Source organism: Falco cherrug, chromosome 1 (assembly GCF_023634085.1).
Source record: "Falco cherrug isolate bFalChe1 chromosome 1, bFalChe1.pri, whole genome shotgun sequence".
Taxonomy (NCBI): Eukaryota; Metazoa; Chordata; class Aves; order Falconiformes; family Falconidae; genus Falco; species Falco cherrug.
This window is the reverse complement of record NC_073697.1, coordinates 59,708,584-59,735,667: the sequence shown is the minus strand read 5'-3', so window position 1 is coordinate 59,735,667 and position 27,084 is coordinate 59,708,584. Positions and strand designations below refer to the sequence as shown.

At 35.8% G+C, this 27,084-nt stretch overlaps 1 protein-coding gene across 5 annotated transcripts in view; it reads right to left on the bottom strand.

The window, feature by feature from the left end:
* Nucleotides 1–246: 246 nt before the first annotated feature.
* EXOC1 (exocyst complex component 1) overlaps nucleotides 247–27,084 on the bottom strand; it is a 30,234-nt gene continuing 3,396 nt past the window's right edge. For 2 of the 5 annotated variants that reach the window (XM_055700973.1, XM_014286983.3), the window contains exons 3-20: nucleotides 26,857–26,987; nucleotides 24,647–24,806; nucleotides 22,847–23,034; nucleotides 21,678–21,905; nucleotides 21,309–21,441; nucleotides 21,005–21,114; nucleotides 20,433–20,486; nucleotides 15,969–16,118; nucleotides 14,505–14,610; nucleotides 11,561–11,605; nucleotides 10,243–10,406; nucleotides 8,478–8,585; nucleotides 7,941–8,017; nucleotides 7,143–7,371; nucleotides 5,757–5,940; nucleotides 3,367–3,566; nucleotides 1,738–1,932; nucleotides 247–921 (exon numbers count right to left, since the gene is read on the bottom strand). In XM_055700973.1, coding sequence (XP_055556948.1) covers nucleotides 769–921; nucleotides 1,738–1,932; nucleotides 3,367–3,566; nucleotides 5,757–5,940; nucleotides 7,143–7,371; nucleotides 7,941–8,017; nucleotides 8,478–8,585; nucleotides 10,243–10,406; nucleotides 11,561–11,605; nucleotides 14,505–14,610; nucleotides 15,969–16,118; nucleotides 20,433–20,486; nucleotides 21,005–21,114; nucleotides 21,309–21,441; nucleotides 21,678–21,905; nucleotides 22,847–23,034; nucleotides 24,647–24,806; nucleotides 26,857–26,987 — 2,615 coding nt within the window. In that variant the 3' untranslated portion in view covers nucleotides 247–768. The remainder of the gene's footprint in view (nucleotides 922–1,737; nucleotides 1,933–3,366; nucleotides 3,567–5,756; nucleotides 5,941–7,142; nucleotides 7,372–7,940; nucleotides 8,018–8,477; nucleotides 8,586–10,242; nucleotides 10,407–11,560; nucleotides 11,606–14,504; nucleotides 14,611–15,968; nucleotides 16,119–20,432; nucleotides 20,487–21,004; nucleotides 21,115–21,308; nucleotides 21,442–21,677; nucleotides 21,906–22,846; nucleotides 23,035–24,646; nucleotides 24,807–26,856; nucleotides 26,988–27,084) is intronic. The other 3 variants (XM_055700974.1, XM_055700975.1, XM_055700976.1) reach the window with 3 other exon arrangements.

Here is a 27,084-nt window from a genome sequence, read left to right as displayed (position 1 = left end):
GCAATTTCCTCAAGCTGTACAGAAAAACTAGGTCCTGAATCACAGGCAGCTGAGGCTCCAGGAGAAGGAACGGGTTACATGATGTGGGAGTATACTGATGCTACATCACACTTACTAAAAGGAAGGGGGGGGGGCGGGGGGGGGGGGAAGCGTTGAAGTAGAATTGCCCTATTTCTCAATGTCCAGAGCCAAAACAATGGAAACAACGCCACATTTTCACCTTTGTGAAAAAACACTCCTTCGAAATAAAGAATGATGAACGCGGTTTTATTAAGAATTATAGCCATAATCACATTACATCTCAGAACACAAATGCAGTATTCACACTGCATTACGTTCCATATCAGCTTTCTCATTCAAGAAGCTATGGAACAATTTGATAGTCTTTAATGCTTAGATGCAAAATACTAGTGAAAACAGTAGTATCCTTTTTACATACTATGAAGGTAGTGCTTACTGCTTTTAGCAAGAGAAGGGATTATAAATAAAAAGTATAAGAACATTAGGGTAAGGGAAAACTATATCCAAAGTGTTTCACAGAATTAATGCTTTCAAACAGTACTTCAACCCAGCAGAAGAGCAACAAATCCCCTAAGGTTTCATTTTGCCCTGAAAGACATTTGAAGCAGGAGTGTAACTTGACATACATGGCAGTTAGCTACACATACACATGGAAATCCACATTTTAAAAACAAATAGCATTTATAGTGTTTGATTTCCTTATACACAGGCACAAACTTTGCTAGCTTCTCTTCCCCCTTCAAGAACTTAATGAGACTGTGCAATACTGGAGCAGTAGTCTAAAATATCCTGTATAGTAAATTCCATAGTAATTCCTGATCCAGGATAGCAGCGAGCTATCAGCCCTTCAAAGTGCTTGTATTGTCGTATAAACTCATCTTGCATGGAATGCCACACAACCTGCCAAAGAAAGTAAACTTCAGAAAATGTCAACTGGGACAATACACTATACATGAACTACAAAACACTGGCTTATTAGTTGATTCTCAGTTCAGATGTCATCTTAGAACTACAGCTGGCTGACAAAGTTCAGTAAATTGAGTTGCTGCATTCAAAAAAAACACAATTGAAGTTTTTTACCCATTAAGTTTAAGATCTTTAAAGTTTATGTGTCTCCTACCAGATCTGCAAAGCAGAACATAGTAAAGATGATGAGGAAGTTGCCCTAAAAAAGGTATTGCTTTTGTCTAAAAAAAATAAACAAAACAGTCCGAACCAGAACAGTGCTACTAATTGCCATTTCAGACTTTAAAAAGCTGTTAATACATACTTAACTCTTAAATCTACTTATCATTTACTCCAGTGAGAAAGTTTACAGATTATAAGAAAAAACTTAGATAATAAAACTATGAGAACAGGTGTAATTGGAAGTATATTCTGCCATAGCGTACCAGCTAAATTTCCTATCCGGTTAACGGTTCATTTAAATCTAGTTCTCTACTTCCAGTATATTTTGCAGAACAGAGATCACCCATTAATGGTCAGCTGGGGAATCATAAAGAGAGTTTCTTTCTGAACTCTTACCTCTACTACCACCATTCAAATCAACGTTACAACAAACAGAATCAGAATGGAATTATAAAAACTTCCACTCAGAAGTCATGGTTTTTCAGTTACTCTGAAGCCAGGCACTTCTCGCAGGATATATATACAAAAGCAATAATAAAAAGCCTTTCTGTAAACATTACAAGGCTCTTAAGCCATGATTTAGTTTACCTGAAGTAAGTTTTCTTCTTCACAGAGATGCTTATCTACCTTCTTGTAGAGATTATCCAATCCCTTCTTTACTTCCTTACCAGGATATTCCTTTATAACTTTACGAAGCTCTTGTTTATTAAAAGCCAGTTGATAACTTACTTCTTCTTCTCGTACCCCTTGTGCCACACGAGCTTCAACACCTTCAAAAAAATGCTAACGAACAATAACAGCATTAATGATTATCATAAATCTATATATATGCTTGTCAAATTAAGTCTTGGTTCTACTTAACAACTGTTGTGTGTTACCCCATGCCTTAAACTTTGAAGCACAAGCCCAACAATACAGCGCTCCGTAACTACTAGCATAAGACTGAATCATTTCCAGGAGCAATCAAGCTATTTTTTGCAACCTTATAGCTAATACTGAATCAGCCTCAAAATCCTCAACTAATGAGGCCAATAACCTGGGAAAATACAAGATCGTTCAGATAAACTGTATAAACACCTGAATAGGAATTTCTCTACTTAAACCATAATTACAGCACTATTTGTTCATAATTGCCCTCTCTTTTCACTGCTCCACACCAGTTGGCTCAACGTAACAAAAATGGATGGAAGTACACCTATGAACATGCATGTAAAGCCACAACATCATTTGAAACAGTGCACCGGGTCTGGCCGAGATGGAGTTAACTTTCTTCACAGCAGCCCATATAGAGCTGTGGTTTAGATTTGTGGTGAAAACAGGGCTGATAACACAATAAAAAATTTTGGTTATTGCTGAACAGTTCAAACTTGGCCAGAGTTTTTTCCACAGCATGTAACATCATGCTCAGCTATAAAAATCAGGGTCAAAGGAATGGGCAAGGGCACTGTTTGTCTTCAAAGTGGCTGTTGCTCTGAACTGGCTAGACATCAGCCTGCTTGTGAGAGGTAGTGCCGGCCTGCCTTTGCATCACTATTTTTCTTCCTTGCTTTCTCCCCTTCACTGATTAAACTGTCCTTATCTCCCACCCCCAGGTTTTCTCACTTTTGCTCTTCCTATCGGAGAGGGGAGTGAGCAAGAAGTTAATTATGTGGCAGCTTAGGTGCTGGTCAGCATCAACCCACAACAAGCAAGAAGCAGCAATAAAGCATTTAAATTTTCAAAAAGAGAATACATCTTAAGACTTATCAGGGAGTGAGCGGCTTAAATCCTGCTTATAGGAAAAGCAATGAACAGGAACACTCAGTGGACAGAACTGAGTGTGAACCTGTCAGCAGTTTAATGTTTAGTTCAACTTCAGACATATGGAACTTCCCTAAAACTTTTTACTGTTGAACAATGCAGGAACTACAGTAATTTTCTCTGCAGTTGAGGTGGGGAAAATTGTCCCAAAGCTCCTGATTATTTTCCCCTTGCTTCTTCCTTCCTCAGGACCATTTGCTTAAGACACAACTGATGTTCAGTCAGTACTGTCAATTGCCATGAAAAATTTGGTTGTTTTCATCCAAGACTGTTACCCTCACACGTAGAGTACTCTTGGCAGGCACGCTCAGGTCTAAATAAAATAGTGATTATGATAGGTGCAGTGTAAAAGAGATCAGATGGTACCGCCTAAACACTTGAGAAAGACTACTCACATATAAACTCATATACACTTACATTTAATTTCTCAAGAGGCTGTCCAAGTGAGTAGATTACATAAGACTGAAGATGATCAGTGTATTTCTGTTTGGCTTCTTTTTTCTCAGCCTCTAGACAAGAGATTTTCAAGCGAGAAAGTGTTGCAAAAATATGATGGAAGTTCTCCATCATGACCACATCTCTGGGGGTTTTCTGGCTTTCGTTAGCTACCTTCTCAACTGAAAGAAAAAGCAAACAAAATACTTAGAATACCAAAAGGCAACCAAATTCAAAACAACATAACCAACAACCATAATACTGTCAGAAAAGGAATTCTGGATTTTATGTCAATAACCATTTGTATGAATGATTGTCATAATTGCCACTAAATAAATCGGTATCTGAGAGCCTTCTAAAGTAGTAGCAGATATGTACAGGCTCTAAGACCATGAAAATTTGTATGCCTAAAAAAAGTCACTTATAAAAAGATATAAAGTAGCGACTACATATGGTCTCATTTACCTACGTGAGAAACAATCCACACTCTGTGGAGGCTTGCAAGCATGCTCTCATTACCCCTAATACATTTCACATGATAGATTTTCTTAAATAGTTCTATTTCTTAAACAATTTAAGAAAAATAAAAGAAAACTGATTCCACTCTTTGCTAGAACAAAAGTCCTCAATAAGGTGGTGGGGTTTTTTTAAAAAACGTACTCAATCTCTCAATTTTTGCTTATTAGTTTTAGTTAGTGTCAATCGCCAAATTTAATAATAAAACCAGATAATCCTGCACAGGTCTCTTACTTTCATCCTCCTCAAAAAAAAAGTAGGGCAGGCAAAGAAATTCTACCTATCACTCTCTTACTGCACCTACAAGAAGGCTAGAAGAAGATGGCTTCAACCAAAAGTGCAGTTAAGTGTTTATACATTGTCATCCATCAATCATTTTGCCAAGACTACCAGGATGCCCACCATGAAAGTGACCATGGGCACCAGAATATCAATAAAGATCACAAATTCCTTTCAGTCAGAACACTGAACTGCCAAGTAGGAAGAGTCTGCTACAGCCGACGGGGTGCTTCCATATAATTTTCTACACCCCTACCCCCCAATTCTGCCTGAAGTACTACATCTTTCTGACCCATTTCAAATATCACTCATAAATTTAATATCCTACTGCATTAAACATACTGCTTGCATGGATTTTGTACATAATTTTGTTTCATCTTCATTCTTTACTTCTATCCCTTATCCTCCCTCATCATAATTCTTTGTTCTATAAGTTTGCTTTGTACTTGTCTGAAACATTATTTTTCTTCTTCAGTGTTTGACTGGCATAATTCTGAAACCCTTTTAAAAATGCTTTTCTAAGCTCTAGTTATTGCAGAGTTTTGCCTGTCTACTGGTGTTTGCTTAGTTTTAGCACTTAAGTAAATACTTAAGTTCAGAAAAGTTGGTGCAATCAAATAAACTTTTTCAAAATTTACTGTCCTGCCAGCTGGGATGCTCCTGTGGACTACATATGGACTATAGTCTACTACTAAGTAATGTCTCTTCACAATTTCTTAATGCGTTCAGGACTACTATGTTGCAATTTCCTCAAACTAGCTTTATCGCTTCTACTTCCTCCTCTTGCCCAATCTTCCCCTTAAGAAGAGGTAAGTCTCAGTGGCTGGGCACTACTATAGGTGGAGTTGTTTGAAAGTTTGCAGGTAAATCAGCATGGAGAGGTCCATCCATCTGTGTCCTCCTCATTTTAAAAGGGAAGGACAATTTTTCCAGAGTTCATTGGCTTGCATATCTTCCTCCCACCTTTTTTTTGTTAAATGTTAAATAAAACCAGTAGAACAAAGGGGTTGCTGCTGTTTTTCCCGACCATACCTGGGAAAATAAGGAGGACTAGAGAAACATTCTGCTGTGTCAGACTAGGACACAAAGGACCTGATCTGCCAAGAAAGGTTCAAATTCATAACCAGAACTCAAGTGATTTACTTTAGACAAGGCTGTGAGGATGAACAGTATTAGAGCCAAATGCCAGGGATCCCCATATCGATTCATCTCCTAATTTAAGATAGACTGGGGGAGAAAAGACAGGAAACCACTTCAGACTGAGCTTGTTGTGTTGCTGCCATCACATCTCTCCCTCCAGAGTCTTAACTACTTCCCTTGGTCATAACTGAAAGTTACTTTACAGATATGTACAAAGGGAAATACCTACCGTTTGCTCTTAAAAAGTGTATTACAATCAAAAGGTCTATACTTGCTCTCCTACTGATAACGGAGATAACACAATTTCAGCACAATATTGGTCACAGGGCTTGCAATAGAGTCTTAAAATCATAGAAAAACTGTTGCTCGGAGCAAAATTATATATAAATAGGAGGAAACAATCATTTTAGTAACTGTGACAACCTCAGAAGACCCACCACTGACAAAAACAGCTCTAATAAGTTTTATGTAGGCTTTATCAAGATCTCCTCGTCGTTCTGCATTTTTGAAAATTGATTCAGCAAGTGCTGCAAACTCTTCAAATTCAGCAACAAATGGAAGGATCCCAACTTTACTCTTCTTGGAGATTTTTACTTCATCCATCTGCTTCATTTGATTACTCTTAAATTTGAAACAAGAACAGATGTTAGCCTCTAATATATGACTCCAGACCATGTAACAACTAGTAAAAGAACACACAAACATACTGAAAAATTGACATTTATTCAAACATGGAAATAATTTTACCTTTCCACTAGTAAGCCTACTTAGTCTTCCTCCCTTTTTGCCCTCAAAAACTTAAGAAATAAAATAACTGGAAAGAAAAAAGGAAGACGGGCAAGTAAAAGCTTACAGCTTTTATTCTGCTTTTGTTTACTTACTATTAAAAAAAAAACACCAAGAAAGAGACCCGAAACTTATTTACCAGAGACAATTAACAATTTTAATTGTATAATCTAACAAGGGACTTCACTTTTCTGATTCAGTCAAGCTAGCAATTCCTTTTGCTGAAGGAAGTTTCTTTAATCTTCTACTGTCATTTTATTTCCGAGTATAATTGGAAAAAAAAAATCAGTTTCAAAATATTTTAAGCATTAAACTGACCAAGAATGGTCAGTCTTCTTATGTTGGCCTAGAGCCAAATCACATTTATGACAATAAAAAGAAAATTATACCAGCAACTATGTTTTCACTGAATCTGCCATATTTCATATACTGGTCATACTGTATTAGCAAAAGGAAGTTTCTGGCAGTAGAAGCTGCCTCTGCTGCTGCCAAAAGATTTGCCATTTTATCTAAACCAATTTTTTCTTAGAGGTAAGATACAAATACTTGCCATTTTATCTAAACCAAGTTTTTGTTAGAGGTAAGATAGAAATAACCGAACACATGGAAGAGGTGTCTGTCTATTTGGCACATTATGGTCAAAGGGGAAAAGCAAAACATTGTAAGTCCATGAGGTTTTATTTTGTTAAGTAAAAAACGCAGAGAGCTACAGTTTACTTAACTGACTTCAGTACTCTCCATGAAAGTACAAGTTTAAACAAACAACTAAAATGTCAGCTAGCTTATATCAGTGAATGCGTGGCCATATTTGTTACAAATAGCTAATTATTGAAGAAAACTGGAGAGGAAGAAGAAACAACCACCAAATTGTTTATCTTTTTTGAAAGCTTGGCCTTTGGGAACAATACCGTTACTCATTTTCACTTCCAATTAAAAGCAAAAAAAATCAACTATAAAGAAATGCAAAATCAGACTTGGCAGGAGTGGGCTTCCTATAATATTATAGTTAGCTTAATCAGAATAACTGCAGAACTTACAATGCATTTATCAAAGTTCCTTTTGACAGTCACCAAAACATTTCCAAGCGTCGTGCTGAGAAAGGAAGCTGGGTCCACATTTTGTGCTGTCCATACATGATGGCTCATCTTAACTAACATATAAAGCGAATTAAAGCTATCAATCTTGTCCCCCAGCGCTATAAGATTATTCAGCTCAGGTTCAATACAACGAAATATTTTTGTCATCATTTGTCGGATCATGTCCTTCCTATTAAAAAGGCATAAGATAAAAATATTACTCTTGACAGTTTACCAGGCTATTTTACACACTCTTTGATAACATTTCTAGGATACATTTATTTGCTATAGTAGTCTCATTTGCATTCAGCAAGTCTCACTTATTTCAGACTGCTACTAAGGGAAGAAACGCCAGTGCCACACAGTAAAAAAACAACAAACAAAAAACCAAAACAATAGTTACAGATATAAACTATTCCAAAAAGCATTTCCTGCGTGGAGGCTACCACGCAGTCAAATTCAGAACTTTGCTAAACGTATTTTCCAACACATATTTTATATACTACAGTGGCTAGTTTCACTTTGACAACTATTAGAGAATTAAGCATCTTTTTTATACTACTATAGACAAAAACATCCAACCTATCTACAGAAGTTTTTATATTTACTAATACATTCAGTGTTTAGGTACAAATGAAGAGTTCACTATTCACTTTCACTAAAAGAGAACAATTTCTGATTATAGAGAAAATAGTTTTATATGCCAAATAAATTCACATGTAGGCTTAAGAATCAGTAACAAACAACAGCAGCACATACTCAGATGATATTGTTTGTGGAACACCAGAAGTGTATGAACGAACTAAAGCTCCTCCATCCATTTCCTCCACTTCACTCTGTAAGAACAACAAATGTATATAAAGGAAGCTGAAAGCTTCTCTCCAGTTCTATATCAAAGTGATAAGTATATTTGACAAAACAATAACGGTAAGCTTCACCCGCTCCCCAAAGCTGCAAATACAGTGGTTTGTGAGGTTCTAGTAGTTTTCTGGTCATGTTCCACCAAATACAATGCTATTGACAATTAGTCTCCATTGCTTTCCTGGGTAGCATGATGAAGAATTCATTGCGATCATATGTGGAAACAAAGCCATGGCAAAAGCAGCGTGTCAGTTCTTATTTAATAGTTTTTGTATTGGTCAACCAAAAATAAAGATTCTGCCAGCTCATGGAGAAAAACTAATTGATCACCTGGACCACATAACTTCCAGATAAATTCAGAAGTTGTCTTTCAAACAGGTCTCTTATGAGGCCCTATTCAGTACTTTTTACTTCAGTGAGAGAATAAAGTCATACCGCTGTTCCCGAGATGCTCTGATGCTGCTGTAGTTTGAAAAATTTACTAATGAAGTCCTGTTCTGCCAGACACAGAGGCTCCAGTTCACTTAATACTTGCTCGAAAATCTAAAGAAAGCCAAATATTTTATCAACACACCAAATACTATGAACAGTTAGTAAATACTAATGTTAATTGTTTGTTGCATAGGATGTTATATTTTCTATCTTCAATAAGCTTTAAAAGGCTTATTTCTATTTAATAGAAATGGAAACAGCTTGTACTTGTATCTTTTGAAGTGACAGCTGCATCTTTAACATAGTCCCTTCTCATCCATGTAACACTGGGGGACAAAAAGAAAAATCTGTGGTTTTCCACAACTAGAAGTTTTCTAGTCACAGTCTGAGGAAGGACCTCAGTGCTATAGTGAAAACATATGCATTGTGATAGGAAGTCATGGGTTCTGCCACCCTCTTCTCTGCCTGGATTGCTGAGAGGAAGGCGACAAAATTAAGCACCTCAGGGAAGAAAACCTGTTATCCTCTACATACACAGTTTACCTGCTCTGCACAAAAAGCTTCTACATAGCTGCTAGAGTAACCAGCAGCAGGCTTTGTACTGAAATAGAAGTATTCATAATGATTTTTAGATTTAATCTAAAATGAAACACTGTTTTCCCAATAATTCATTAAAATAATGTACTTTTAGTAATAAAAACTACTGAAATTGTAAGTCAGGTGTTACACATACTTCTAATCTGTAATCTTCACACAACACAGAATTTTCTCCGCAAGTATTTAAGGACTAATATACGCGCCATATAGTAAATCCACACTATGGAAAATTCCCATAGGAAAACAAAATTGAAAAAAACCTACTAAGGCAGCTCAATAGCTTACAACTCTGTATATATTAGTTACACTCATATGTCCCCAGTGGGTGTGAGATAAAAGAACAAATTGAAAAATTTAGCACAATACTTGTATAAATTTGTTTTTAAAAGCTATCACTTTAATTCTAGACAAGTTGCCGCTACAGGTGTGTAATAACTTAATATGGTTTCAGGCACACAATATTTCCTCCCAGAAAAAGACTGAGCAAGGATTTGAAGAAGTCAGAAGAAAAATACTCATCTTCATCAAATAATTCAATAGAGAACAGGAAAATTACTTTTATCGCTCACTGTGGTAACAGCACCTTCTCCCTCCACAGTAAAAAAACCAAGCCACCAGATGCTGAGGACAGCAGGTTTTTAAAAAGATGTTGAGGACATTCCAATAACTTTAGTGCCATTGGTTAAAGCTGAAAACTGATGGTAACCTGGATGTGAAACCAGTATAAGTAAATTTTAGGGTCACGCTCAAGTCCTAGCTAAGAGAAGATTATGCTTTCTTATCTTTCATTTTGCTTACATACTGGCAAAATGCAACACAACACGTGAACGTTTGTATTGAGAAAAATAAAAACAGCTGAAGAATCTATCTATTCAATTCCTATTTGCTTAAAAAAGCATACTGGGCTTAAACTTAATAGATCATTTTTTGATTGATGTTCTTTAAAGATCACACTCAACATATAAAGGAACTAAGGGGAATCTTAGAATCAGAGAATACTACTCTGATCTATGTATTTCTTTGAAGCTGTCTTTATTAGGTGCATACAGAATTTGACACTGGCATGTGTTAAGATTTAAACAGTATAGATTTTTGAACTATACAAGAAGGACATGTAAGACGCTTCTCATACAAAACTAAGCAGGAATCCTATGCAACATTTTGGCTTTACCTTATCAAATTTTGTTCTATCAGCTACATCAAGGTCAGAGGCAGACATGTTTCCCATATCCAACAGCGAGGATGACTGAGACCTACGGTTTCCTGAACTCTGAACAGAGAGTTTATTTAGGCTAGAAGTAGACCCAGTCAATTTTCCAGAACTTCCATGAAGACCTGTGAAATAAAAGACACTATGAAGGAGGGAAGCAAAGGCAGAATAAAATACTCAAGAACAGGTTCCTTACAGAATATATGAGATCAAGAGTTGCTAGTAGTCCTATACTGAGATCACACAACTCATTTTTTGTCTAATCTGCAAATGCTTTTGCTATAAACGCATTCTTTTCTCATTACAAGGTAACTGAAATACTCCAGCAAGTTTCAAGTACAATGTAGCTATATAAGCCCTTTAAAGTAGGGGGAAAAGATATAAAAGGAACAAAACCATGAAATACAGGAACACTGTGATAGATACTCTCCTTAAATACTCAGAAGCAAAGACCAGTTATGATCTTTGTGAATGTACTTTGGGCCAAGGCTGCCACAAGCAAAAAACTTAATCCACAAAAGGGCAAAAATTAAAAAGCTTTATATACACAGACGCACTTTTTCATCTTGAACTTGATCTTTCCACTGTTAACATCCTTTTGTCTACATAGTTTGCTCCAGCTATATTGCTGGATCTACAGCCCCACAGCAACTCTACTGCTAACGCTTCCCCCCACTGTGATCATAATTCACATTCAGACATTTCTTCCTGATATTGTGGGGCCTTCTCCTAGGTGAGGAGCATATCTTTTTATTTTTTCCCAAATTTTCAGAAGCATTAGAACAGTACGGAGAAAGCTAGTAACAAAACAAGACCAAGAAATCATCAGTATTTGACCCCCCACATAAAGTTCTCACACCTCAATGACAAACTTAAATGAAATTTGCAGGACTGCTTTTAGCTGCTTTGTTGGTATCTAGTCTAGGGACACAAGACAAAGTATACGGATCTAATAAAAGTTGTTACCTCAACCTACTAGAAGAGTTGGAAAACTACAACAAGCTCTCAGACACAAACATATTTTTAATATCAACTAGTAGCATGGGAAAAACCAGAAGATGTTGCCTTTACCTGCAAACCTTCTCAACTTTTATGTTGGACCATTTTAGCTGTGCTTCATTTTTGCTTTGCAAAAACAATGGTTCTGCTAATGCTTATTTCACTCTGAACGGAGTTCTGTCCTTCATTGTTAGGTACATTTTTCCATGATGCAGCACTACATCTTTACATTGACACACATGCATTGACAATACCAACTAATGCAACTAGTTATACTCACTCTCAGTTTCCTGTTTGACAGCACTTTCTTTTCGAGGCAGTGTAGCTGGGATGGATTAGGTTGCAAGCATCAAAGACAAAGACAAGTTAAAATGCAGTTTGCACAAACCATGCACAAGATGCAAGTTAAGCTCTAACTGGAAAGAAACATGCGGAGAACTATAAGCAGCAAGTAACTACATTGCAAACACATTTAGTTGGAGAGGTACTATTCTAGAAGTTCAGTGTCTAAGCTACATGGAAAACAGAGTAAGTTTCTAGGTATTAAACTTTACTTTGTCTTATATAGTGTGTTCAAAAAACATTTTTGGTAACACATATTTACATTCTCCCAAACTGAGGAGTCCATTAAATTAGGGTTTTATTTGTCAGAGTTAATACTGCAAAAGACTCAGTTTCCATGATCAATCATCATAATAATAGACATGAAGAAATTAAAATGTACTTCTGTAATTTTGTACTGAGTCATAGATATTGTCCACCTTTTCAATTTAGAAAACACACGCCAATACTGCAAAACCATTCATATTGACAGTAAGACTGGCTAAACTTTTCTGTTGTTTGCAAATCAGGATGTTTACATAGAGAATACATCTTTTGTATTCATGTTGCACAAAAATTTATGACTACAAATTCAGAGAGGATGAAAACAACAAACATAGGGTAAAAAAATTTATGAGGTTTTTTTTCATTTTTCCTGTTTCTTTGCAGAATAAAACAGTTTCCTCAAGTGGACTTCAGTATGCAATTTAGAGTAAATGGGCATTTGTAGTAAACAGAGAATCCCTAACCAGTAAAAGGCATTTGCATACATACACTAAAAGCAGTATGTGGTATTAAAAAGATCTTGATGAGGATGGATGCTACAAGCCCCTCAAAATGGAGCAGGCAAGCAGAACCTATTGTAATAGAAAATGAGTAAATACTTTTAAATGCCACAAACATGTCTTAAATACCAGATGTTCTCAAGTAGGCAACACTACTGACAATTATAATGTCAAATGCAAATTTTTAATTCCAGCCTAGTTTTTAGACCTTGGGGGTTTTGGCAGGTTTTGAATAAAATGTTTAGGCCTGATATAGTCAGCATATGCATCTGTCATGCATTAGTCCCACTTCTTCATTGTCCTCAATTTACAAAGGCAAAGGACTGTATTGCAGAATGTGAAGAACTACAGGCAAAGACCAGGCCCTGAACAATCAGGGGAGCCAAAGTGGCTTTTCAGAAGCCCCGTCATAGAAACATATGACAGTAGTAGCCCTCTTTCCCACATTGATTTTATGGTATTTAAGTATCAAAGTCTTGGCTTCATCAGAAAAGAAGGGGGAAAAAAAAAAAAAAGACTACTTAAGACAAGTGTGAATGCTGACGACCCAGATTTTTTTTTGCCATAAAAATGCAGACAAAGAACCTTGCACTTGCACAGAATGCCAGAATTCTCCCAGCATCCCCCCTGCGTTTGAGGCATTCAAATAGCAGTGCTATTCCCAAAGCACAAAAAAAAGGCAAGAACACACACCAACACAGCTTGGAAACAGGTCATCTTTATGTCCAAGTACAACTGCAGCATTATGCACCTACACTATTCCTTAAATAAGTTTACTATTAAGAACCAATGGATTTTGAATTAACGTGCAACTAGTAATAGAACAACCACTACCTTCAACATAGAAGCCTTTGAAAATACACAGTGTTATAAGCTCTTACAAAATAAATACATTTTTACAAATACACCACAGAAGCCTTCTCAAGGTGCAGCTCTTAATGCTGGTGAATTGAAGGACCTCTTTCTCCAAAATGCTTGATCACTCCGTAACATTTACAGAAGCTAGGAAATTGCTACAAAAACTGTCTCTTCACAAATGCCAATCACAAAAGAAGTGCCAAGATAATAAAGTGTTTAGAATGCTTTAGAAATCAATTTCTATTAGGATAAAGTGGGTTTTTTCTTGCAATGAGATAGCTTTTCAGGATTTATGAATTTTACTGTTCTGACAACACCACATGATGACACCACTTGCTCTCCATGTCCAACAACTTGCCAAGACTTATCTTTCCAGTTTCCCCCTCCCTCAACCAAGCCTCACCACTCTCATGCTTTCTTCCTTTCGTTACTTTTTTCTGTTCTCTACCATCAACCTTCAAAGCATAAGTTCAGGACCCAAAATCCGTTTGACAGAACTTACTAGTTAAAGCTGCAAGTAATTTCTGAATTTACAATTTGGAAACTGGTGAACTGTGGCAAATACAAATATTTTTGAAGAAGTTTTGAAACAATGCATTTTAAAATGTAGAATAGCCAATATATAAATATACCTATAACACTGTTGCTTTCTAAGTATTCAGGTTATTTTTTAAAAAGCTTCACTTCCATACTCACACAAGAGTATTTAATCCTAGCAGGAATACATACTCCCTTAAACAGAAAAACCTACAAGCTAACATAGTACGATTTCTAGTCTCGGACTACATAGGTAAATCCCACTGAAAACACAATGAAATACATGTTTCCTTAGGCAGAATTATTAAAACTAGGTTCTTCAAAATCCACCCAAAACTTATCAAAAGCAGAAATAGTAGCAGAAGGAACACACGCATGCTGCCCAAACTTTCTTTAATTATGAGCTGATTTTTCAAATCTGTTCCAGTAATAAAAATGTTTAAGTAATAAAATATTTTTGTTTGTTAAAAAGTGAAAATCTGAGAAATCTTGGAAATACCGTATTTTATCCTTCTGTCTTGACCAATTTCACAAGATTTCAGTTGTGCTACTTTTGCCTTGTGGAAATCAGAAGTTTTACCAATCATATTTTTCATCCAACTTCTACCTTACCAGAACTCAACAATTCTACACCATTAAAAAATTTGCCCTAAGTGTTGTAATGAGTATTCTATAAACAAATAATAAGATTCAAAGCAAGATATGCGCCTCCTGGAAGCTTACCAAACTTTTTTCCTTCTCTGGTTGTGCCTGTCATCTTGATCTTGGCAACTTCAAAGAAATCTTTTATTTCCCTTTCATATAGCCGTGATAAATAATCCATATAATTCTTAAAAGAAAAATATAAAGTTAGTAAACAGGTGTACATATTAACTTTGTTCTATTACAGGTAAATAGTTTTTTAGAAAGTATGTAAGTTATACTAAATAACAAACTGTTTTGGACTATAAATATATTAACGATATTTAAGAAGTTTATATTCATTTTCCTAGAGAGTTCATTGAGCATCAGTCAGAAACTGCTACTTCCTTCTCTGTAAGGAGAGAAATGCAATATGGTACATACAAATATGATTACTAGTGGTAAACTATCACAGAATTTCAATTCAAGAGTAGAATGGAGAGAATTCAGCACCATTCTCTGTAGCTTCTTTTACCAGTCTCTTACTATGCCCCAAAAAAAGCAAATAGGATGCCATTGCTAAGCATCTTCCTGAATATGTGACCTCCTTTTACTGTAAGATTCAATCAATCCCAAAATAATGTGTTTGTAACACCGCCAAAAATAAGCTCAAATTTTAAAGAGGCACAATAATAAGTTCGTGATTGAATGAAATAAGTTTGAAGATTATGTGGTTTCTTTAGATTTTTTTAGTACAAAGGTTATAAGGATAATCATTGACAAAGATCACCAAAAACTTCCCTATGTTCTTCAGAATTTTGTTACTTAGCACACATAATACATAAATATGTGTCTCGATTTATCAGAGGATCACGAAGATGTTAGCCATTCACTGACTATTTGCCTTACATTGAAGGCCAAAGAACAACTACTTCTAAGCCATTTTAAGAGTCTAATTTAAATCTTCCATGTCTGAGGTTTTAAGAATGACAGTACTTTATTAAAGAAAGACTTTTTCTGTAAGGACTAACTCTCCCTTGACTTCTAGGTAAACATTTTCTATACTTCTGTAGTACTTTTTTTCCACTCCATGCCAGTTCTAAACAAGGTAATTAAGTTACATATATACAAAGCCAATATGTTTCTATTTAATCTAATTTACAAAAGACATTGATGGTTTTTGATATTCCCAAGTGAAATGAAGGTCTGTTGAAATAAGTGTCACACAGACAATAAGTACATCAACATGAAAGCCAGCTTAATTATTTTTCTTACTAGACTGTAAAATAGCAAACTTTTTAAACATAAATATTAACATTAATATCCTATGATACTTCAGAACATAGACACAGAATCTTGGGAGGGGAAAAAAAACCCCAGGATACAACAAATACCAAAAATATGAAGTTTCCTATTCCAAAGAAGAACAAGAAAAGAGGAGAAGTGAATTAAATTTAATATAAAGGAATATTAAAAGGACAGGCACATACACACAGGCCATTATTTCGACTCTCAAAACCAGTATATTATGTACATTCTCTATCATCATTTGAGCACTTCACACACCTTTGTTAGCCCTTCGTATTTTCCATAATCTGTGTTCTTGAGCCATTCCATCAATTTAGCATATCGAAGTAAATCTCTGTGAAATGGATGGTGATTGGGTAATGTCAGTTCAACAGAGTGCTGGGCAAGAGTAGAACTCTGATCATGACCCTTGATAAGAGAAAGTATTAAAGTAAATCTGAAAGCACTATACAGATGTACTAGAAGTTTCCTGCAAAATTTAAGATTAAGACAGCACCCCATTCAGACAAATAGAAAAGCATCGAAATACCTTGCATAGAAACAATGTCTAGAGACACAGACTGAAAAGACACCTAACATAACAGGGACACTGAGATATTGCAGTTGTGGCAGGTAATGCATCTTAGGAAGCTTGTTTGCTGTAAAGCTCTTGTTGTCTACCACCTTGCCTTTACAGTGTGTCAATTTGGCATTTTTTGCACAAGAATGTAAGGTACATCTGAGTGAAGATTTAATAATATGTTCAATTGTTTCTGAAAAATTCTAAGATATTATTCAACTATTCCTCTATACAAAACAAAAAAATCCGTAGTTGCTTCTTTTGAAGGATGTTGTTCCCATGTACCTTAAGACATTTCAAGTCCCCAGTCAACAGGCAGCCTGGGTGTTAGTGATGAACTTCATGCTGTGCCTCCAAGTCTGTTCCAATTCAACCTACTTCAGTCCACTTTGGCCAAGCCTTGGCCATCTTAAAAACATCAGTTCACACACATTCTCTCCCTCCTCACAAACGTAAACACACACTTTCAGTAAACATTTACTAAACAGTTTACAACATGCAGCATAAACCAATCCATTTAACAGCAAGCTACTAATTTCATGCTCCTCCTTTTCTCTGGCTTATCTCCTGAAAAAACACACTATCCTTTTAAGTGAACATCATATCATATTGCTTGAACAACATATGACTTAGCTTTCGTAAGTTTTCACTTGCTTGAAACCACAAGCTTCCTAGGCAATTCAGGAAGCAAGGTAACACCACAGTTCAGCCACGTAACAGAACACACAACCATTAGCCCTGGCTTAACAGAGGGGAGGATGGGACTTAATTTTGAAGTGGCTTTAATATTTTCTGTAAAGTCTTTTTTACCAGGCTTTTACCAGGCTTGCAGTAAGTACAGCAACAGAACTCGATCTTAAGTATAGTTTGTGCCATGGCAGCACACAAAGATTGTCCTAATTGGTCTCCAGTTCCTGTAGCATAACATGCAGGTGGTTTATGCACGTAAGTCAATGTCAGTCCTTGACAGAGGAAGCATTCCTGGACAGTTCCATCTTGGATATGACAAGTTGGCAGAATATAATTTATACAGTTTAAAAAATGCCTTTGCATGTCTTTTCAGTTGGAACAGAAGCCAGTTCAGATCACAGAGTCAAAACTAAAGGAACTTTGGTTCACCCTTCTCTATTGTATTGGGTACTTAGCAGTTCAAGTCTTTGGTTTAAAAAGCCCTAAAAGCTTCCACAATACATTCACAGAAGATAAAAGTCTTGACATTATTTGTAAAAGACTAACCTTCACTAAGCAACACAATGCAAACATGCCAGCTTCTCAATAAAGCTGGACTACTCCATAGAATGGTTTAGGTTGGAAGGGACCTTAAACATTGTCCAGTTCCAACCCCCCTGCCATGGGCAGGGACACCTTCCACCAGACCAGGTTGCTCAAAGCCCCATCCAGCCTGGTCTTGAACACTTCTAGGGATGGGACATCCACAGCTTCTCTGGGCAACTGTTCCAGAACTTTTTTGTATCCAGCATGAACATGCACTTACTTTAAGTCCTGTTCTCTTAACTACAGAAACCGAGACACAAATGGGCTCAAAGAAACCAGTCCTAGACAACTTTATTTATCCTCACAATCTAAATTTCCCTTCTAGAAACAATCTTGTAGTCTGACTCCAACAAAAAGCTAACTTTATGAAGTATAATTGTTGCTACATATAGATTGGAATTGGAATCCAGCCATTATTAGCCACACAGCTACTGAGGTCAGACTCGGTGCCGTGTGTATTTCTGGGCTGCATATAGTAAATGTTTTCAACAGATCTTCGATATGCTTTTATAAAAAGTAGATACAGAAAACCATTTATGTTTCTTTTTCCTATCCCCTGGTGTGCAACCATCCCTACAGCATGCATTTTAACATTCCAGTTCATTAGAGTTCAAGATAATTTACTAGTGGCTTTCACAGTTTCCTTCAACTGAAGTCAGCCCAAAGCCTAGTTCACATTACTGCTAGGAAATACTCGGTGATCCAAATTTTTATTGCTTCATCAAACACTTTTATTCATGTCTTGTCCCTTTGTTACAGACAACTTTTTATTTTTGCTTAGTAGGTACATTCTTTGTAAAACTAGATAACAAATCCCCTCTCCAAGATAAATTTATCTTGAACCCAACTTTTCCACAATGCTAATCATTCTGGCATTCTGGTTGTCCTAAATTATGTCCTGTTCAATTCAGCTGCAAAACATTAGATGGAGAAGGTACACCTATAAACTCTATAATTAACAGACTTCCTCTCACTACATATACATTTATACCAACTGTTACCAAATAATACGGCAAGTTTGTTATTCCCTATTTCATAGTTTCAAAGCTTCAAGCTATTTCATATTTCAAAGGCAGAAGGCCCAGAGTTGCCTTTTAATTGAATGCTGAACCTGGTTGCTAACAAAAAATAATCTTAGATGTTATAGTCACACAGTAAGGTTAATCAAACATAATTAGGACACAATAAAGACAACATTTACTGCTAGTAACAGTTACTGCAAATAGTTTTTAAACACGGCAGTGAATGGCAATCCAAAGTTGCATTTCTGTTTAAAACTTTTAAGATTCATTATATGCTTATAGCAAATATTATATGAAACAAATATTCTCATTTTTATGTAAAGGAGATGAAGCACCTTAGTATCTTACAACAGCAGTTTGAATCACAGCATTGGGTTTGTTAGCTTTTTAAAAAAACCCAACAATTTCATGCTTCCAAGATAATATATATTTAGGCCAAAATGTCAATGCAACTTTGGTATTCCATCTGACAAGTTCCCAATCACACTATGTCTTGCTCGTATTAACAACTGCCTAGACATCATCATGATTTTGTGTTTTCATTTGCCATTTTAATTGAGAAATCTTTATCTGCCTTAGTTTTTTCTGGAGTGCTTTATTTTTTCTACAGAAACATTCTAATCAAATAATGCAACTCTTCAGATGCTAAAGGTAACAAACTATTCCAGTTAGAATTTTAAAAAACATGGGACTTAGAAATTGATACATCCTGTTAATCAGACTAAAAAAAACAAGGCCATTTTAGATAACACAAAAATCTGTTACACGTCTCACACTTGAATCCATACCTCAAAATGAAGTATGCAGACTTCTTTTATTTACAACAAGCAAAAAGGCTTAGCAGAAGCTCATCTCTTCCAGTTAATGAACTCTCCCTGCTTAACCTTACATATTTTTTAGCTGCGGATTAATAAGTCACAGCTAACAGCAGGCCAAAACTTTTCAGAGGGTGAGTTCATATGAAAGAAAATGTGAGGCCACTATTAGTACCAGAATTTTAAAAACATTTAAAAAAAATTAAATTGCGAATTGGTAATAGCATTCTTAATAATATTGAAAAGTCTCTAGAGTATTTCATCTAATAAACATAGTATTACATAGTAATAATAATATTTTAGCATTTTTTTAAATAAAATCCTCAGAACAGAACATCAGAAAAGGCATTCTGTAAACAGCCACTTTCATACACAAGTCCAACATTCAAACTTTGTGAATGCATTTACACAGGACTTCCACAACACAACTTCTACTTGCTCGTTTGGAGACCAGGACACGGTCTGTGCCCAGTTTTTCAAAATATGAAAAGTTACAGGAGAAACATACCTTCTTAAGAACAGAAGCTAAAAGCAAGAAAATTTAACACGCTGTAGAACTGGAATTCTGCAAAGTGACCAAAATGTAGGAGGCTCTTAGCTTTGCCATAAAAAGCCAGGCTTGTACTCTCAAATGCAACTTTCTACGCAATTATCCACCATAACTCTATTCCACTTTCTGCACACAGTGCAATACCGAACTAAAACTTCTAAAAACTTTAATTGTGTTAATTATGTATTATTACAAATATTACAATTTTACTTGCTGTATCTGTACAGTTGTACACATTACAATTTCCTATTTTTCCTCCATACATCTCAATCTGTCTCTTAGCAATTTCTGGAGATCAGATCAGAGGAATGTTAGCTCAAACAGACAAACAAAGCTTAAGAGCTGATAAAAATAATGTAAGTAAGAAGGGGCATAAGTCCAATGCTCTGCAATGGGTAGGGACAAATTTCTTTTGTAAAGCCAAAGATGCAGCTGCTAGTTAGATAAGTCAAGCTCAAAAAAATTAGTTAGAAAAGCTTGTATCAAACCCGATGTACTCACTGGAACTGAAAGAGAGTGGGACCTGTTATAGAGCCGAAGGAGAGTCTGAGTTAACTAATTGGAGATAAAAAAATACAGAAATTAAAAAACTGATGCTAAAAAAAGCCATCCAGCCTTTAGGAAACAAGTCTCAGGTCAGCGATTTCTGAATATTTCAAGTTAAGGCTCAAAAATCAAGGTTTAGATATTTTACTTTGTATATTTGGGGTTTTTATGGCCCTTGAAGTTTGGACAGCAAGAACTCCAATGTTCCCAGCCTCTGACACCCTTAAAAAAAGTCAGTGCTTTTTCTCCTCAATTATCAAGCCTTACAATTAAAATACTTATATATTCCACTATGTGTTTAAGTTAGACAGCACGCACACTGAAGAGGGGTGGGGTTTGTTCACATGTAAGAGACTTCTGTAGGCAACTATAGTTTGGTATGCTTAGTAGTATCTCTGCTTGAAGCACCTCTAGCAGTCCATTCATTTTCTGATTACACGACAGAACATGTCCAATTCTAGGTGGATTGTTTTTCGTTTTAGAAGTTTGTGACTGAAAATTTCATATTAGATAGTAAGAAGTAATACCTGCTGAACAAATACGCTGTTCAAATGACTCGCAAGTCTCCGTGCAAACTGCTCACGCAAGTCACTAAACCGCTGCTGTTGCTGTTTCACTGCATGAAGCATATCATGTCCTAAAAGCAAAAAGAACTTCACAGAGTACAAAATATATAGTAATATATTGTATATTGGAACGAAGAGAACCTGAGGTCACAATTCCCTCAATCTACAGAAACAAAATCTGAGACTAGTTGGAAAGGCACATACAGCAAAGGCACTACCATAATAAATTCTGTATGTCAGACTGTAGTCTTAACAGAAACATTACCTGGACGAAGAGCTACATTCATACACTGCAGAAGAGCATCTGCTGCGTTAGTGCAAGCCTCAATGCCTCGAGAAGATGTCAGATCTCCCTCCTGAAGGGCCTTTATATGCCCTTTAGCCAAATCCATGTGATTCTACAAAACAATGGATAGTACCGTCCATAAGCCAGAAACAGGCAAGTTGCCTATGCTCCTGAACTAAGAATGGTAAATACAATTCCATCATTATAAAAACTTACTGTAGTGCAATAATAAAACAGAAAAACAAACTCATATGAGGTTCATTTAAAATATGATTAATAGAGAGCAGCAACTCTTTTAAGTTTTTACACCTGACGTGAACAACCACAGTAAACAATAAAAATGCTTACCACTAAAAACTCTATCTCTGACAATAGTTTCACATTATTGGTGTTGCTGAGATGGATTAGGTGGTTGCTTTCTGAAATTTGATCCATTTGCTCTTTTACACTCTGAAGCATTTCTTCATAACTGCTCAGCTTTAGCTCAATTTGGTCAACTTCCTTTAGAGCTTCATCCAGCAACTTCATCAGAATATTCACCTGTTTCTCTGAGGCCATAATGGACTGGATATTTGCCTGTACAGAAAATTAAGCCACAACATTTTAAGAGATTTTTTATATCTCAAGCATTCCAGTATCTCCTTCTGTCTCTATTACTGTCAAACACTTTCTAAAACTTGTGATGAAACTGACAAATCGGTATCAGCTTGTAGTACTTATTTAAAGTGTTATTGAACACAGCAGTTCCTCAGTCTGTGGCCCTTCTTTATTTCATAAAGAAAAGATATAAAACCAAAACTCTGCTCCAGTTCTTAGAATTAGGTATTGATTGGCACAAAAATAAAAACAGAACAATAAACACTACTATACTGCAACATTTTTAGTTCCAGAAAAAACAGTTTAGGTGATAAGGTCATAAGTCTGTTGCACAGTAAGTTATCTCTACGGTAACAGCCATGTTCAAAATATAAGAGAAACATTCAGCTTCACAATCTGAGGAGGCTCTTGACTGTTCCCTCAAGACTGTATTCCCTGTGTCTCTGTAAGTTTTAAGTGACACCTAGAATGCTGGATTGTTTAAAAAGCAAAATAGCAAACAATATGGACCTGTTACACGCACCCAAATACTGCGATGTTATTAGACTAAACGAGTTTCCTAATTGCACTGAGTAGTATTTTAGGCGTAAGAGATGACATCCGTGCACATGAACGTCTGTTCTCTCTCTCCTTGCACCCCTGCCTTCAAGAAAGGTATATGCAGAACGCCTCCCTTTTTTCTTCTCAACTCCTGATCTGAAAGCCTGCGACTCACCCCAGAAGGTCTGGAAAGTAAAGAGTAGAGCTGAAGATCTTTAAAATATGATAATAGACAGGATGTAGCTCTGCCTAGGAACAGATACACATTTACACTTAAATACCTGGCAGAACATGTTAGCTACCTTTTCAAAAAATGCTACATAGTATCAATGAAAACAGTTCAACATGCTAACACACTGTACATTAGAAGAAATGTTTACCCCATCTAGCACTTGCAGCTCTCTTGACAACTTCTCTGCAAAAGCTTCAGCATTAGAAATAGCATATTCACAACCTTCCATCATTATTTCAATATCTTGCTCCTCTCTTGCATTTAACTCCTGGTATTCATCCACAGCTTCTTCATCACCTCCTGCTACACTTTGATTCTCTCCACTTGGAACAGATTCTTACATAGAGAATGGAAATAAAACCCATTATCAAGCGCAGAAAGTCACAAGCATTTTAAGAACACTTAAGCATGTTTCACTATCTTCAAGTAAATGAATCCACTAAACAACTTTTACCTATGTACACTTTTTTCAGGTCTCAGTCTTCCATGGGCTTCATTACAATTTCCAGAACTGGTTCCCCACAAGTGATGTTTTCCAAATTATGCAACATAAGCAAAATGCAAATAGCCACCTTATTTTACTGCACATACAAAGGGACATACCATCCCAGTTTATTCAACTCTCACACTGGTAATCGACATCAAAATATAGTAACAGTATTAAGCTGTTAGCAGAAGATCAGAAGAAGTTGGATTCTCTTTTTTGGTAGACAGAGCATAAGGGAAACATACTAAAGTCGATTAAGAAATATATCACTGAAGAAATAAAAATTATCTTGATGCTCAAGATCAGTTTCGCAGCAGAAAAATCAGTACTGATGTAAGTGCAAATTATATAATAATGTTTTCATGAACTATGATTTCTCATAGCAGTGCTTCCTTAATTCAACAAGCCATTCAAAAGCTGACAAACAGAACATCAATGCAGTCCAGCCAGAAAGTGTTTAGAAACATCTGTCTTATCTCTAGCAACTTGATAAGCTATCCAAAGCACTATTTTAAACAAAAAAAAAAAAACAAAAAAAGAAAAAAAAGAAAAACATTATTTAAGAAAAATTTCTTACAAAGAGAAATAAAGGAAAACGGTGTTACGCACCTTCTGCAACTTTAGGCAGTTCTGAAGAATTAAAAGGTATGGAAAAGCAGAGGAAAGGAAGCAGAGAATGTTAGCTAGACAAAGCATTAACAGTGTGTATACTTTAAGTGGCAGTATGAATGTTTTAACATTGCACAAACCTGAAAAGTTATGAGGTTGGTAGAAACCAAATTTCAGTCAACACCAAAATACAGACATGCTATCCTCCCTGTTTTTGATTTCTAGTTCAAGTTCTTCTGCACAAGCCTGAACATATTAAATATCAACAGTTTAACCAATTCTGACAGACTCAACATGAAGTATGCTTCCTCACTAGGCTTTACTAAAAAATTTCAACTATTAAAAGATGACGTGACTAAAAGTATTTTAATGATATGGCATGAGTGAAGAAGATATAAAGCCTTCCAGCAACCAGTCACATGAACTGTAATAGGGTCCAGAAGAATTTAACACATGCTTCATAGTTTGTAAACTAGAAATCTCATACAAAACCTCATATAATCTTTAGCATATGACTGAAGCATCTCTTTTTAAAGCATTTTTCTAATTCAGGGGAAATGAAAACAGGAACAAAAGCAGATTTGTTACACATTTAGATGTACCAGATCTTGCACGTAGATTTTTGTTCAAGAAACAGAATGTCTTAGAAATACAATAAGCTTATCAGTATTTAGAACTTCATTAATGAAGTTTTCTAGCAGAAAATATGTTATCTAGTCACCTTGTTCATCTGAAGACATAGAAAATGTAAGTGAACAGGAAAAAAACATCAGCATTGGGATTATTTTTTTAGTATGTTTTACATCAGTAATTTTCAAACTTTATGCTTAACATACAGTTCTAGAAGTTTACCTTCCAAGAGCTGTGAACTAACATTAATGAAGTCAATTTTCTTTCTAAGATATCTCTGATTGAGTTTCCAGATACATGAAATGAAGGTGTTCTTTTCCACTGTGCTGCTTGCAACCCATTTATACACTTTGTCAAAATGCAAGTCAAATTCAGGATTGTCCTGCAAAAGATGAGATATGTTATGGACTCAACAATCAAATGATTCTCTGAGCAGCAAAGATTGTTTACACATTTAATTATTGAGATGACAGGATAAAAATGAAATCACACACATGCTATCCTTAAGCTAACACACCAGCTCTGGTGCCCTGCTGCATGTTACTGAATGCGCTAAAACACTGAAAGTGAAAAAACAGAATCCACACCATGAAGATAGTATTTTGTCAAGCCAGATAAGGAAACAATAACACATAATACAGAGATCTGTAGGAGTTTAAACAAACATTTACAGTGCTGTCTGCCCTGAAACACTTGTCTTCAGAATGACTAATGCCTTGTATTAGCCTTCTGAAACTACAAACGGTAGCTGAATTACTGTCAACATATATACAACACAATTCAAGGAGACAGTGTAATAGGCAAGGGAAAAAATTATAAGCACTTTATACATTTTATAGATATGATAGTATTTGACAGCACTGAACAGAATAGCAAAGACTTGGAATTTTGATGGTAAAAAACTACTACAGAAGTATTTTCAACTAGATTTACTGCCTGATGAGAATATTACCTTGATAACAATTAAATACTTTCTACAGCCACTGACAAACTCAGTATGAACTGTAACTGGCAACAGTCTGTTTTAAAGATCATATTACAAGCATTTTACAAGGTCCAGCCTCCATCTGATGAAAAATGTTTTTGCATCAGATACATACTAAATTCTTGCTTAGTTTGTAAAAACTACTATTGCTGTTACTTACTACTTATATTGTCACTGCTATCTGTAGAAGCAGGCCACCCATGAAACTGCACATGATAGGAAATGGTATTTCCTGTACAAGTGCAAAAAAAGCCGTTCTTTTTTTCTGTAGCTTATATTGATAAATATAATTACCATACATTTCTAAACAAACAGTATTACTACATAAAATTTGAGTTCTCACAACTAGTGCAGGAAAGGCTTGTGTCAAGAGTTGCACAGGATCACATTTGAAAACCAAAACATGATGCATCTATCAACTTTAATTCTTTTTTTTAATATGAGATAGTTTAGCATTCAACATTTGTTTTCTGAAAGAAAATTTCAAAGTCACTCATTAGAGTGGTATATACATTACAGCATACTTCTGAAACTAGTTACTAAATTCTGTTTTACGAAAAAAAGCCCCAGAAGATGGTATAATTTTAAGTGGAACCTTAAACTAAAAGAACAAATTCTCCAACATGCTATTTCGGAATAGCAAGGAAAATCTAAAACCTAGCCAACAAGTAGGTGGATAACTGAAATAATGTATTTAAGCTACACCTGAGGATGGTGAAATCAAAGAATTTTCAGCTGAAATCAAAGAATTTTCAGCTTCAGTTTTCTGCACTGTTCTTCCAAACCACCAGATAACAGAACATAAAACTGGACATCACAGGAAGAATAATTTTCACCTCTGTCTGTTTGTACATCTACGTTTATGACAGCAGGTGAATTTAAATGGCCAAAAATAGGTTGCTCTTGTTGTTCTATGGAAAACACCACCACCTCAGGACTGTATGCTGTCCAACAAATGGCCAATGTCATGATTTAGAGAACAGATTATAGCAGCTCACCTTCGAGCTTAAATACTGCTCATTAAGAATGTTTTAAGTGTCCTAGCAAAAAAAATTACATGTAGCTGAATATCATCAGTAAGATGGTCATCAATTTTTTTTAAGGGGATACTAAGCTTGAAGTAAAAATCTGTGTAAGACTTGAAACAAACAAGTACTGAGCACAAGTACTGTACAGTCACTGAGAGATCACTAAAATAAACAGGGCAGATATTCAAAATATTGCTACACAGGCATATCTAGACTACTTTTACTCAGTTTACCAGGGTTATATTCTTGGAAAGGCTAAAACAAAATGCAGGCATAAGCAGCACAGGAACTTATCATCCTAATTAAATGTGTTCTCATTCTAAGCTTTAAAGCAGTCAGTATCCAGGAAGTTAAACTCTAACTTGGAACCAAGATGGTGTTCTGAGCAAAGCACTAAACCAAAAAAAAGTTACACATACTTTAACAGCATCTTTAGCATCGACAACAGCCAGATCTCGAAGTGCCCATGCAGTCTGCCTTTTGTAGAAATCTCCCTTGTCAGATTTTTTCACTTTTACCACATTTACTTGCACTGGTCGTTCCGTTGTCACTGTTAAATGAAGTAAAAGGGTAATTTCAAGATGCAAAAATTACTTTTAACATCTGTTTCTGCTGTGCTTCAGCTTCAGAAATTAATTCTCTGCGGG